At 35.7% G+C, this 15248-nt stretch overlaps 1 protein-coding gene across 1 annotated transcript; it reads right to left on the minus strand.

The window, feature by feature from the left end:
• Positions 1–1771: 1771 nt before the first annotated feature.
• LOC126972350 (26S proteasome regulatory subunit 4) lies at positions 1772–7340 on the minus strand. The gene is made up of 9 exons (XM_050819036.1): positions 7185–7340; positions 6821–7108; positions 6535–6705; positions 5709–5837; positions 4975–5160; positions 4228–4328; positions 3720–3816; positions 2968–3177; positions 1772–1965 (listed from the first exon to the last, which is right to left on the minus strand). The coding sequence occupies exons 1-9, from the start codon at positions 7185–7187 to the stop codon at positions 1831–1833; spliced, it is 1320 nt and encodes a 439-aa protein (XP_050674993.1). The 5' UTR covers positions 7188–7340; the 3' UTR covers positions 1772–1830.
• Positions 7341–15248: the final 7908 nt, after the last annotated feature.

Consider the following 15248-nt stretch of genomic DNA (forward strand, 5'->3'; position numbering starts at 1 on the left):
CTCATTTAGATAGAGAGAAAAACAATTGAAACATAGCTGGAAATACCATTTGATTAGTTACATTGTTCTTTTTTTTTGAAATGTTACCTTTTACTCTCACCAAAATCAGACTGATACAAGTAGTTCCCTACCTACATAAAGCAAAAGTGATTTTATTACAAGTTTATACATACCACAGAGCAGGGATGCGGCGAGAGAGAGTAAATATAACAGTGCCTCCAGATTCTTTAACCGGCAAATCATAGCGCCTGAGTTGACGCAAGTGCTAACGCGTTTATTCCGGCACTCAAACTCGAAAGGCGTGATCCTAGACTCATGGAAGTCAGCCCTTGCCTTACTGTAACTGGCCTATAGCTATTACCTCCCTGCTGTACAAAATCATGGAGAACATTATTAACCGCCAGCTGTTGGGATACTTAGAGGGTCACGATCGGTTGATCATGCGATCTTCTGATATACGTACATATATGGGCGGCGGCTATCAAAAGCAAGGGAGAAGGCCTGGCAGTTTGCCTGGATACAGCGAAGACCTTTGATTGTGTATGACACAAGGCGCTTCCCTCAAATCTTACTCATTTGGGCTTCCCGAGAGTTTACGCAAGTGGACCTCCAGCTTCTTCACTGGGCGACGCATACAGGTATTTACCGACGGTTATTGCCCCAAGGCTGTAAGCTATCTCCTACACTATTTCTTCTGCATATCAATGATATGTTAGAAACCTCCAATATACATGCTATGCAGAAGACAGTACTAGTGATGCCTAATACACGGGACGTGCAGGTCTCTCTCGGGAAATCTTCGACCAGTGCCGGAAGAAACTTGTGTCTTTTATTGAGTTCTCTCTTAAGAAGGTCACGATAGGGTGGACCTTTTCCAATTTAACATCCAGAAGACTCAAGTTTACGCGTTTGCCACTCAATAAACACACCCCATTTGTTGTATCATCGCTATTCGACAACACCTCCCTTAAAGCCTCACCTTATATCGGAATACTGGGTCTCGAAATCTCGAGCGATTGCCAATTCCGCGATTATTTGGATGGCAAACCTGGCTTTGAAGAAGCTGGGCGTCATTAATAGAGCACAGCAATACTTCAAGCCGGCCCACTTTCTAGCGCTCTATGAAGGTCTGGCCACATATGGAGTATTGCTGTCATCTCTGGTCTAGCGTTCCGCAGTATCAGCTCGAACCATTTGACCGCGTGCAACCCAGAGCTGTTCGGATTATCGGGGACCTAGTGCTGTGTGAACCGCTCGATCACTTGGCATGCGTAGAGAATTCGCGTCATCGTGTCCTCTACCGCATATATCACAGGGAATGTTGGACCTGATTCGTGCCTCCGAATTTCATTTTCGTACGACGCAGCACAATTTAAAATATCATTACCACCATCTAGATCAGTGGCGTTCCTCCACAGTGCGGTTTTCAAAGAACTTTCTTCCACATACAACAAAGCTATGGAATGAGCTTCCTTGTGCGGTGTTTCCAGGATGAAACGACATGGGTCCTTAAAGCCTGGCTAACGCTCCTGTGATTCTCTGGTGTTGCAAGAGAATGTGGGCGATGGTGATCACTTAACACCAGGTGACCCGTACACTTTTTTGTGTTCTACCATATTAAAAAAGGGATGGATACTTATAATATGCAAAAAGACATTTTTCCTGACCTATTCTGTGATATTGCTATTAGGTAACCTGGTAGTCTGTGGTTCTCTTACAAATCATGTATTCAGCATACATAATATCTTTGTAGGGTAATAAAATAAACAACATTTATGTATATATTTAATTATATCCTTGAGTATGGATGTGCAGTTACAATAATCACTCTTAAAGATAAAGGCCCTCAGGGGTTCCTTCCTTTTTACGGTACAGGACACTTTCCTTAGACTTTTTGAAATCTTCATTTGTTACTTTCATGCGACGTTCCCGCAATGCCATTAGACCAGCTTCAGTACAAATTGCCTAAAAAGTTTAGAAATCAATAAAAATTCTTGAATCATGTGAAATCGTTTAACTACTGTATAGAGCTGTTTAACCTGATTCCTGCCGCTGAATTCCACCTTCGCACGACACGCCACAAATTAGGATATCATCCCCACCATCTGGATGTGTGGCGCTCTTCCACAGTGCGGTTTTCAAGGTGCTTTCTTCCACGTACTACAAAGCTGTGCAATGAGCTTCCTTGTGCGGTGTTTCCGGGACGATACGACATGGGTACCTTCAAAAAAAAGCGCGTACACCTTCCTTAAAGGCCGGCAACGCTCCTGTGATTCCTCTGGTGTTGCAAGAGATTGTGGGCCGCGGTGATCACTTAACAACAGGTGACCCGTACGCTCGTTTGTCCTCCTATTCCATAAAAAAAATCGTCATGGAATATTTGAGTCCTACCTAGACATAGTAATTGCAGTAAACTACTGTAAGAGAATATTTTAAATACATATATTTTACAACTCATTTATTTATATGATGGATTAATGGATTTAATTAACGCAAGGTTCTGGATCTCTCTTTCCTTCATAACATCGACAGTACAGAGCTAACTGAAATATTCATACAATTACGAGTGCCGTCAGTTCGCACTAGACACACATCTCTATTCCAAGTCCTGCTGAGTCACACTAATTATTATGAAAATTCAGTAATCTGTCGCACTCTATGCAGCTATAATAAGCAATTCAACAGTACTGAACTTTTTAATAACAGTAGAGGCTGCTTTAAAAGGAGTGTTAATAAAAATCTAAAAGGTTAAATTTAGAGTAATTCACAAACACACACACACACACACAAATATCATGTCTTATTATAAATATTGTTAATCCGTTATTAGATGTAAGTCCTACAAAAATAGTATTATTATAACCTTATTTAAGTTCTGTGGATTTTGTGATGTTTTAAATAAATAAATATGTATAGATGACTTCACAAATGCTACTATAATAGCATGTATTCTAGTAAAAAACTTACTTTTATATCAGCACCGGAGAGATCATCCTTTGACATGATGAGTTCAGACAAGTTGACATCCTCTGCGAGTGTCATTCTAGATGTATGTATAGTGAATATGCGCCTCTTGGTTTTCTCATCAGGTAGGGGAAACTCTATCTTCCTATCAATACGACCTGGACGTATGAGCGCTGGATCTAGAGTTTCAATTCGGTTTGTCGCCATTATAACCTGAAATATGTCAATATTTTAGATATAATTCTATGTGGAAATAAGGTAATATTAGGTATATATATATACATAATATATGTAATGCAATAAAAATATAGGCACCAGTTATATAGCAGTGAGATTTTTATTATCATGTTCTGTTAGTATTATTTTTGAAAATATTTACACTAAGTTACAAACTAATATTAAAGGTCTATAAAACAAAAAGGTTTGACAAAACACATTAAATTTGTAAATAAAAGTGTAGGGCTTCATACAACCCTTCAGCTTTTATTCAGAAGATTACTTTCATGTAGATGGTCTTGAATATGTTATGTTTTTAGGGTTCCAATAACTAATTTTACTTAAAAAAAACCATTATATTAATATGTGATGTGATATGATAATTTTAGATCCTTTTTTGAATAACATTGTAACATGTATTCCAAAGTAATAAATCATTCACTCACAGCTTTCTATTTAGATTTCCTATGAGAGGTAACATAGACAATTATGTGATACAAAATTTCTCATTACATCTTATTTTACAAAAAAAATCTCACCTTGACATCACCTCTCGAGTCAAAACCATCAAGTTGGTTAAGTAGCTCCAACATAGTTCTTTGAATCTCTCTTTCACCACCCGAGTTTGAGTCATACCTGACAAAAAAAAATTATTAAGTAAAATATTGTAACAAAATCGGTTTTGTTTTCTAACTATTTTTGTAACAATAAAAATGATTTATATTATGTTAATTATATTATTTTTACTGACAATTACTGGCCATCTATAAAAGTGATTTAGGTAATATTTGCCATAAATTATATGAATGAAAGTGAAGTGGAATCTAAAGAATTGCAAAGAAAACTTTGCTGTTTAATTTAATAGATTCCTATTTGTAAAATTTAAAAATATGTGACATCACACTAGTGGTAGGTGGGGGTCTCACAAAAGTGACAAGGATGGGGGAGGGTTGACAAAATCATGTGACATAATTTATGAGTGGCCCCTTAATGTATTTTGTACTTTCAAATTGGTATAAATACATAATAATATGTAGTATTTATTACCGTTTTGTGCCAACTGCATCAATTTCATCAATAAAGACAATAGATGGAGCATGTTCTTCCGCAACTCTAAATAGTTCCCTCACTAACTTAGGTCCATCACCCTAAAAAGTCGCATCACACAAAAGTATTAAAATAATATATTTACAAGATGATTTTTACAATGTCAATGAAACAATTGGGTAAGTATAAAAAGTAATATAATAAGAACACTATCATGACATAGGTATTTTAAATTGTGTGGTTTTATGATGCAATTGAAACTTTTTTTCACAAAATAACACTTTAATATCAGCATAGAATAATATTATATATTGTTTTACATATATTCATAAAAAAAAAAATGTAATAAAAAAATCTCTGTCAGGTGTGGGGTTTGAACACTCTCCCTCTCGTGAACGTGAGCTTAAAACTGTCGCCTTAGACCGCGCCGCTAAACTGAGTAGAAAGCAGTATTTGAAATTAATGATACAACTTCACCCCTACTACACTTAGCCGCGGTAATCGTAATGCAATAGAAAATTTGAGGCGATGTAATAAAAGTTTCACTTTAGAAATTCAATTAAAAATACACTTAAAACTAATTGAGAAGTAAAATAATATGACTTATAGTAGTAGTAGTTCAATTAAGACTTAGTTTTTTTGTTTATTATTTACAGTGTTAAGCAAACAATTAATTTAAAATATAATTTTGTCGTTTTGTCTAACACACTTAGTATGTGCTTGAAATAAATCTCAATTCCAACTTACCAAGTACTTCTGAATTAGCTCAGATCCAACAACACGCAAAAATGTGGCCGATGTTTGATTTGCAACAGCCTTTGCTAACAATGTCTTGCCTGTCCCTGGCGGCCCATACAGAATCACACCTTTTGGTGGCTTAATGCCCATCTCTTCATAATATTCAGGATGAGTTAGTGGTAACTCAACTGATTCCTGTTAATCAGACATTAGTGTAAATTGTTTTTTGATATATAATTTGATTTTGTTTATTACTTTGAAATTTAAATCAAAAAGAGCCATTTTTTTTACGAAAATAAGGGATGAGACGAGCAGGACGTTCTGCTGATGGTGAATTATACGCCCTGCAGTGCCACTCAGGATTCATGAAAAACCCCAAAAATTCTCAGGAGCACTACAACTGTGCTCCCAGTAATTACACTAGCTACGGCATCCTTCGGACCGAAACACAGTGATGCTTATACATTACTGCTTCAAGGCACAAATAGGCGCCGTTGTGGTACCCATAATCTAGCCGGCATCCTGTACAAAGGAGCCTCCCACTGGTAACCCATTACCTCACATAAAATTGCCAAAGACTTGTTTGAACCAACTCCTAACTGACTTCCACCATCTCACCATTAGCTGTCTATAGTTGTTACAGGTTGACAAAGCAAAACCTAAGCTATGGTGAAGGCCTCCAACACTCCTGTCTTATTTATGCATGTGCAAGGGAAGATGGGTATTATAACAGGTGATATTACCTTGATTTCTTGAATCTGTGTATCAAGACCCCCAATATCTGCATATGTTTCCTGTGGTGCCTTCTCCAGTTTCATCACGGAAACCATTGGATCTGTATCATCACCAAGAACACCCACAACAGCATGTACCTAAAAATCAAATGTTTATATATATTCAAGAAGCAACTATTGGAAGGTTCAAGACAAAATAGCAATACAGACAAAAGTGGCTTTATTTATAATTAAAACTTAGTGAGGGAATAGGGTGCCATACAGCACTATCTGTTTTTTATGTATCTGAAAAATCAAGGGCCCTGGGGCACTGCCGATTTGGGATTGATGGATTTCTTCTTCGCATTCCAAAGAAAGGAAAAGGTATTAATTGGCTACTTTCCACAACTTCATCCTCCATCATCTTCTATGGGTCTATTGTGTGAAGCCCTCAAGTGAAGATTGTAGCCTTTGAAAGCACACACCATTTTGAATATCTCTGCAGGTGTGTGTCATCTCCTCACTCTATTTTCATTTTGTGGAGGGTGAGTATCAAACTTGCAGCACTCAAATGAAAGGCAATAAGTCTACCTCTTGTATTGCAGAGCTAGCATCTCTAAACAGTGCCCAAGACTTGAGACAAAGCATAGCTTTTTAAGTTTAACATGTATGTATATATGTAATGCATTTCCTAAACAGATTAAGGGTTGAACAGAAAGCAGGCCTGTGAAATTCTAAGAGTACTGAAAGTTTCAAGTCAAAAAAATCTCTCTGAAAGTAAGTAAGCAAGCATAAGTTTTTTTAGAAAGTAACATATGCAAATAACAAAAACTAGATAAAAAATAAACAATATTACCTTATGATTCAAAAGCACCGAGCATCCAGGTTCAAGCTGATCTTTGTCCACAAATGACAGAATACTGACATAATGCTCACTCCCAACAGAAGTGGAAACAATTGCATGGTTGTCATCAATTATTTCCTCCAGATTACCAACAGACATGGGTGTTCCTCTCAAATCATCTACCTGAAAACGTAATTAAAATTGATGTTTTGAACAACAGGGTAAATAAGACAATGACTAACAAAAAGCAATTCAAAATAATTTTGTACAATGGAATGTAAGATATAGAACAGCATACCTTAGATCTTTCTTCCTCAATCTTCTCCTCTTGTGGTTTAAGGCGTTCTTGATTCCGAATAAATTCTTCCTCCATAAGAAGATAATCTTTTATTCTTTCTAGCTTCAACAGCTTTAATCTGCATCGTGTGTGAGGTGTTACTTGAGGTAGTTTTAAGGCAGCGTCAGGTCCCTTAGCCTTACGCTTTTTCTTTCCAACTCTAGTAGGAATTGGTGGCTCATATTTCTTCTTTTTGTCTTTGTCGTCTTTTTTGTCTCCACCACTACCACTTCCAGATTGATTTTGACCCTATTGATAAATGGAGAAATTTAGTTTCTGATTGTCTGGATAATATCTTAAGAAATTTAACGTTTCGATGACTTACCATTTCACTGTTCTTGAACTTTTTAAAAAACTATCTTGTTTTTTAAAAACGCTAACTGGTATAATACAATATTCATCAAAATCGAAGTCACTGTACCATTTCCATACACAACTTGACAGTAGACTGACAGCGATTACCATTACAGTGCGGATTTTGCTATTTTTGTAACAGTCTGTGAATAAGCATTCGACGCCGGCAATTATGCTCTGAGTCGTATTTTCCCTTTTCCAAATCAGATTCCATAAGCCAAATAAAACTTTAAAATCTGAACTGTTTTTTTTCCTATTGATAAAAAATTCTTACATTTTTTTACGAAGAATTGAAGAAATAGAAGAATTGCCTGAGAAGACATAATCATATGTTTAGAATATTAACGCTACAGAAGTAGCGTCGGTAACTTTATTACAAATACAACGGAGAAGCGATATATAACTAAGGCTGAGATAGAATGGGACAAAGAAATTAATCTTGCATCTCTATCGCAAAACCCATTTATTTATTTGGCCCAATATCAATTTTGGGACAAATAAAATATTGTCCCTAATATGACTAAACTTCCATCCTAGATAAGTAGATTGTTTAATATATTGCTCCGTGTCGCTTTCTCTATTAGAAGTCATCATTCTTCTGTTATTGCTTGTGTTATATAGCATCCTTTTTAAATATATTTATAGCAATAATATTAAGTTGAAATAATAATAATAAAGCCTTTTATTCAACTGAAAACAAACAATACAATATCTTATATCTAACTTAAATAAAATCCAGATAGTCTTCAGCTGTTTGCCATTTGGCATAGGCCTCCTCCAACCCTTTTCACTCCTTTCTGTCCTTAGCAACCCGGCTCCAGGTCACTCTTGCAAATTTGGCAAAGTCGTCCTCCCATCTTTGGCGGGGTTGTTTCTTGTGCCATTCCTAGGATACCATTCTGTGACCTTTTTGTTCCACTTCTCCTTCCCTCTACTCATATGCCCAGCCCATTTCCATTTCAGTTTCCTGATATTTGTTCCTATGTCTCGCACCTTTGTGCTTTTCCTGATGTCTTCTAGCCTAACTCGATCTTTTTTTTTGCTTCCCCATCATGCTTCGCTCCATTGAGTGCTGGCATATTTTTAATTTTTTAAAGTTTAATTTAGTATGGACCCATGTTTGGCTTCCGTACATCAATACAGGGAGAATGCATGTGTTGAACACTTTAGAATTAATTGATATGTGCAGTTCTATATCTTTCATTTTTCTCCAACATCTTTTCCATCCATTTGCTATTCTCTGTCTGTTGATTTATTTTTCTATATTTTCTCTGGGTGAAATTATTTGTCCTAGATAGACATATTCATCCACTTAATCAACCTAACTTTGGCCAACTCTGATGGCCTCTTTCTTAGGTCTATTGGTCATAGATTTCATCTTCTCCATGTTCATTTTTAATCCCATAGTGTGACTTTCTAAGGCCAGATCATTTACCATGACATTCAATTCGTTTGGGGTTTTTGCAAAGAGAACTATGTCATCTGCAAATCTTAAATTTGTTAGCCAGGTTCCATCAATGTTGATTCAAAATCCGTCGCAATTTAGTCTTCTAAATATCATTTCAAGAACTGCTGAGAAAAGTTTTGGGGAAAGAGGGTCGCCTTGTCGCACACCCTATTCTATGCTAAATGGTTCACCTTTCCTTTCTAACTGTATGCATGCTGTACTTTCCTTGTATATTTTCCTCAGTATTCTTATGTACTTGCTTTCAATGCCTTGTTCTTTTAGTGCCTCCCATATCTTATTATGTTAAAGAGTCGAAAGCTTTGCTGTAGTCTATATATAATATGTAATATAATTGATTGTACTCATAGGATTTTTCTTTGATCTGCCTCCTAACATGGTCCAATACTGAATAACCTTTACGAAAACCTGCTTGCTCATCTGGTTTGTTGTCATCTAATTTTCTTTCTAGTCTTCTTAGCGGTATTTTCGCAAACATTTTATACAGATTGGACATAAAGCTGATTGAACGAAAGTAACCTATATTAAGTTTGTCACCTTTTTTATATAACAATACAATATATAAGATTGCATCCACTGTATAGGGATAATTTCAGTTTCGAGAATTTCATTAAATAGTTTAGTGATTACTGGCACTAGGAAATTTTTCGCCACTAATAGGAATTCATTTTCAATGCAGTCTGGCCTTGGGGCTTTGTCTTTACTTTGAGACTGTAACGCTGCTTCCACCTCTCGTTGCAGTATGTCGGGTACACTCTCATCCTCGTCATAGTTTAGTATTATTGATTCCCCATGTTCCTCTGGTGTTTTTTCATATAATTTTTTATAATATCATGTAGCTGTTCTTCTGTTCTGTTCTATTCCTTTCATATTTCTAACTTTTAAATTCTAAAAGTTCTTTATATGCTTTTTTGTTTCCCCTGTTTTAATTATTTGTGTCTCTATTATCTCTCTTCTGTTCTGCTTTCTATCCTTTCTTATACTCTGTTTTATATCTTTACTCAACTTTGATATACGTTTTCTACGATCCTCTGTATCTCTGGAACTCATTACTTGTTTCATTTCTTCAGGGAGATTTAATGTTTTTGTTGATAAATAGCTTCCCTTATTTTCATTATTAGTGCCTGTAATTTTTGCTAGTTTGATTGAAGTCTCTTACCAGTTATATATATTTCTTTTGGATATCTAGGTTCCTAGTTTCCTTGTCAAAGTCTGCACATCTTTCGGTCAGTTTGATTGCTGCTTCTTCAACGTTTTTAATACTCAGTTTAACATCAAAGTTCCTCCTCGGTCTTTGTGTCTTTGTATGTGATGTTGTGAGATCTGCCCTAACAATTCTATGGTTCGTGTACAAATTAAATTTGTTTACAACATTTAAATCAGTGAAATATCCTGGTTTGTTGGTGAGAATAAAATCAATTTCATTTTTGTATTTGCCTCCTGGTGATACCCACGTCCATTTCCTTGAACTCATCTTTCTAAATTTGCTATTTAGGATAAAGAGGTTGTTTTCGGAAGACATATATTATATTCGGAAGATATATCAGTACCCCGCTCGCAGCTGCCCGAAGCGCACGGTTGTTTTGCGAACGCGATACCAATGTTTCGTTCACCTAACCGCAATACCGCGAGTCGCGGAAGTGATAACACCGTTGTTTGTGATACTGTGCAATGTAAGGAATGCAAATTAGTGGTGAATGAATTATTGGCTTTTGTGAGTAATAAAATAGATACTTTACCAGAAACGGGTATCATACAAATATGTTTAAGTGCATACAGTTGTGATGAGATCGAGTCTGCGCGATTGATAGCATACAAATTATTAGCACCGACAAAAAAATTCATGCGGAGAAGAGATGGCTCGGAACGAAAGGGCCTACAGTATATAATAAAACTAATAAAAGAATACGATCCGGATTGCTTGCCTACATTTGTGGCAAAAAATCTTAACAAGCTACCACCAATTACTTTTGATCACATAGATGTGACTACATTTTTAAACGAAATGTCAATATTATATATATATTATATATATTGACAAGGGAGGACAACTCTTGCAATATCATACAAAATAGGCAACATTCACCAAATATAAATGTTACTGCTATAGATAATCATAATATAAAGCTCATAAATATTGTTCACCAGAATATACAAGGTATCTCAAGTAAGGAATTAGAAATTGAACTGTTTTTGAGCTGCTGTAATATAGATATATTATGTATTACAGAACATTGGCGTAAGAGTCATCAGCTCCAGTTTAGTTTTAGAGAACATAAAGTAGTCAGTTCGTTTTGTATTAGTAGGGCAACACATGGAGGTTCCCTAATTATTATTAATAATAGATTAAAATGTAAAAATAGAAGAGATGTTGTTAATCTCTCTATAGAACAACTAATTGAGATAGGTTGTATAGAACTAGAGCAATTTATTATTGTAAGTGTATACCGCCCCCCCACTGCATCATGTGAACAATTCCAACATAGAATGGAGGAGGTACTATCAAAATTTAGCAAAACTAGCAAGTCAATTATAGTGTGTGGAGATTTTAATATAAACTTGCTTGAACCTTCGGCCAATTGTACTAGCCTTAAAAATTTATTTCAAAGTTTTAATTTGTTCAATGTATTTTGGGAACCTACTAGAATCACTTCAACAACAGCAACCTGTTTAGATAATATTTTTACAGATGTTACTATTACTAGTAAACTCATAATTAATAATCTTCAGTCCGACCATAGTGGGCAACTTATAAAAGTAAATACAAGATTGGACAATATCAGACCAAAAAAGGTGACGATTATACCAGTTACGGGTAGCCGTCTTAAAAGGTTTAGAAATAATTTGGTAAATACAATACCATTTTTACACTGTGGCGAAACTGCTAATTTTCACTACAACTTAGTCTTCAATTCCTTCTGTGAGGAATTTGACAGGATTTTTACTCCAGTAACGGTGACAGTAAACAACAAACATAGTTTTAATGATTGGGCAACAATGGGTAACCACAAAAGTCGTAAACGCTTATATGACCTTTATTATGAGAAACATTGCAATAATAGTGAAGAATTTAAAATATATGTAAAAAAATACTCCAAGCTCTTTAAAATAGTTTGTCATGAAGCGAAAACACGTTTCATTGCAGATAAAATTAAAAACAGTAATAATAAAGTAAAAGCGACTTGGAGTGTAATTAACAATGAAACTGGTAGATCGAATTGCCGTAACACCTCTATCTGTTTAAATATTAATAAACGTGTTATAAATTCGGAAATAGAAATTGCAAATGTATTTGATAAATACTTCTCCGAAATCCCGATTGTCACGACCAAATACCTTAACTCTTCGCCAAAAGCAGCATATGATATGCTTAAATTACACGTACCAGTATCTTCTACTGACTTGAAATTTAAGTATGTTACAGGTAGCGATATAATAAAAATCTTCAAATTAATTATCCTAAAAAATACAAAAGACCTATGGGGCCATTCGACTAATATTGTTAAATACATACTTGACATTATAGCACCTGAATTAGCAATAATATTTAATGAATGCATAGATGAGGGTGTGTTCCCTGACCTCATGAAATACAGCAAAGTTATACCTTTGTTTAAATCGGGCAGTTCTTTTGACCCTGCTAATTTCAGACCTATTTCAGTGCTGCCTGTTTTTAGTAAAATTTTTGAAAAACTTTTGCTTCAACAGCTACAAATGCATTGTTGTAAATTAATGAACAAAAATCAGTTTGGTTTCACTAGGGGCTTATCAACAATTAATGCGGGTACTAGACTCATTGAGCACATCTTTGACGCCTGGGAAGAGTCACAGGATGCATTGGGCATTTTTTGTGATTTGTCAAAAGCATTTGACTGCGTCCACCATGAAACTTTACTCCTAAAACTAAAGCATTATGGAGTGAAAAATAGAGCCCTAAATCTGTTAAAATCATATTTAAGCGAAAGAGTTCAGATAGTCGATGTAAATGGCAAACGGTCTTCGGGTAAACCTGTGGGAATAGGTGTTCCACAGGGTTCTATTCTCGGTCCTTTCTTGTTTCTTATATATATTAACGATCTACCGTTTGTGGTAGATGATAGCCATGAGATTGTATTGTTTGCTGATGATACTTCACTTATTTTTAAAGTGAAGCGACGTGCGGATATTGATGACGAGGTAAGCAATGCACTCTCAAAGATAGTACGTTGGTTTGAGACGAATAATCTGCACTTAAACAGTAAAAAAAAACAAAGTGTTTACGGTTCATTACACCAAACACAGCGGAGGTACAAACCAACGTACTTATAAATGACCAGAGATTGGAACTTGTGGACACTACGGTCTTTTTGGGTATCACGTTAGATAAAAAGCTTCAGTGGGGTCCACATATTACCCATCTAGCAGATAGACTCAGCTCTGCGGCATATGCAGTTAGAAAGATTAGAGAGTACACGAATGTTTGCTAGATTAGTGTACTTTAGTTATTTTCACAGCATCATGACGTACGGTATATTACTATGGGGTCATGCTGCTGACATTGATATAGTGTTTGCACTGCAAAAGAGAGCTGTTCGTGCTATATATCAGCTTGGTTATAGACAGTCTCTCAAAGAAAAATTTAAAGAAATAAATATTATGACTGTTTATTGTCAGTACATTTATGAAAATTTAATATATGTTCACAAAAATCGTCACCTTTTTGCTCTTAATAGTGATTTTCATTATTATAACACTAGAAATAAGGGATTGCTTGTAACTAATTCTAGTAGGCTTCATAAGATACATAATAGCTTTAAGGGTAAATGTATACACTTCTACAATAAAGTCCCAGCCACTGTTCAGGCATTATCTATAAATAAATTTAAATGTTTTATAAAGAAATGGCTCTGTCGTAAATCCTATTACGCCACTGCTGAATATCTAAATGATCGGACAGCCTGGGACTAGATTGTGATTATTTTATAGCGACTGTACAATATTGTATATTTTTATTGAAAAGAGCGCAGAAAAAAGAATGCTGGGAGAGTTTCTTGCGCCGCTTCTTCTCTCTCAGAGCGCCATTTGTTTCCGAAGCGGTAGTAGTATCTAGTAGTTATAAGAAATGACATCAAAAAGAATTCTAAAGGAATCAATTTTGAGAAAATAAATGCCTTTTATGCCTTTTATTAAAGAGTGAGGTAGCCAATATTAAGACGACATCTTTGAATAGTGACAAGTTTACATCAAATTCTGATTTTGAATACTTGAAACAAGAAATCGATCAAGTAAAACGTATGTTGCAATTGAACAAAGTAGCTGTGAACGATCTCAACGCAATGATAGCGATCCTAATAATCAACAACAACAACAGAAAACCTCGCAAGATTCTGTTTCTAAGAAATCTGTTAAGGCTTCTAGTATTCATTTGGTTTCTCCATGTGCACCGGATAATAAAACCAATAGCACTATATGTGTTGAGAGTACACTGAGGGATTCGTACTCCGATCCAAGTGTGACCGCCATGAAGGCATTGGATACCCCTACAAATACACCTTCGTATAGAGATATAACGGTGAATACGAATTTTAAAAAGCCAAGTTACATTTCCAAGCCCGAAAATGACAACTTTGTTCTAGTGGAATATAGAAAAAGAAAGAAGCTCGTTAACTCGGCTCGTCATATCGGCAGTGTATGTGTCTCGAGTAAATAAATCGACCTCGGCAGACGACATCCGGGAGTATATTAAAGACATGGGGGAGGAGTGTGTGAAAGTGGAATTATTGACGCAAAAAATGAACCGCAATTCACATCTTATAAAATTATTGTAAGTAATAACAAGTTAGATCGCTTCCTGAAACCGGACTTTTGGCTAGAGGGGATCAAATTTAGAATTTATCGAGACTTTATACCGAAAGGTAAGGTAGATAAACTAAATAGTAATAGGAAATATAATGGACCATAAGTCAACTCAATTTTCTACTATACCGTATAACTGTAAATCGATCAAAAGATCGATTCAATGTGTTAAGAACTTAACTATTAGAGCTGATATTGTAGTTCTTCAAGAGGTTCGTTGGTGAGTGGTGGTCTAATTCCCCACGGGGACAACCCAGCTGGGGTTGGGGAATGTGAATTTGGTTTTGTTGATAATAGTTGTTGCGGTGGTGTTTTTATTTCGGCTAACGCCTATTTCTAGTATTTTGATGTCTCCTCTGTATTTGAATTGACTTTGATTCTTAATGATCCTTCTGTTGGTTTGGTTTTTGATATTTTAGCAGGTTGGTGCAACTTTGGTTTTCCTGGAGCTTTGCTAAAGTTGTTTGGGGGAGCAGATAGTGGAGTAGATGGGGTTCTCCCCCTTTTTTCAGATTCGGTTTTGTTTCGTATAATTAGTTTGCCATTCCTTATTGTAGCGTACTTTCCAGATTCTCTGGCTTCCTTAATTTTTGGGATAAGAGCTTTTCTTTACTCCAATCCCTCTCTCGACAGATCTGCTGTTACATAGACTCCTTCTGGGAATTTTTTCTTCTTTTTCATGATTTCGGTTCTTCTCCATGCCAGGGTAGGTACACGAAATTTTAATAGGTCTTG

This window comes from Leptidea sinapis, chromosome 26 (genome assembly GCF_905404315.1).
Source record: "Leptidea sinapis chromosome 26, ilLepSina1.1, whole genome shotgun sequence".
Classification (NCBI taxonomy): domain Eukaryota; kingdom Metazoa; phylum Arthropoda; class Insecta; order Lepidoptera; family Pieridae; genus Leptidea; species Leptidea sinapis.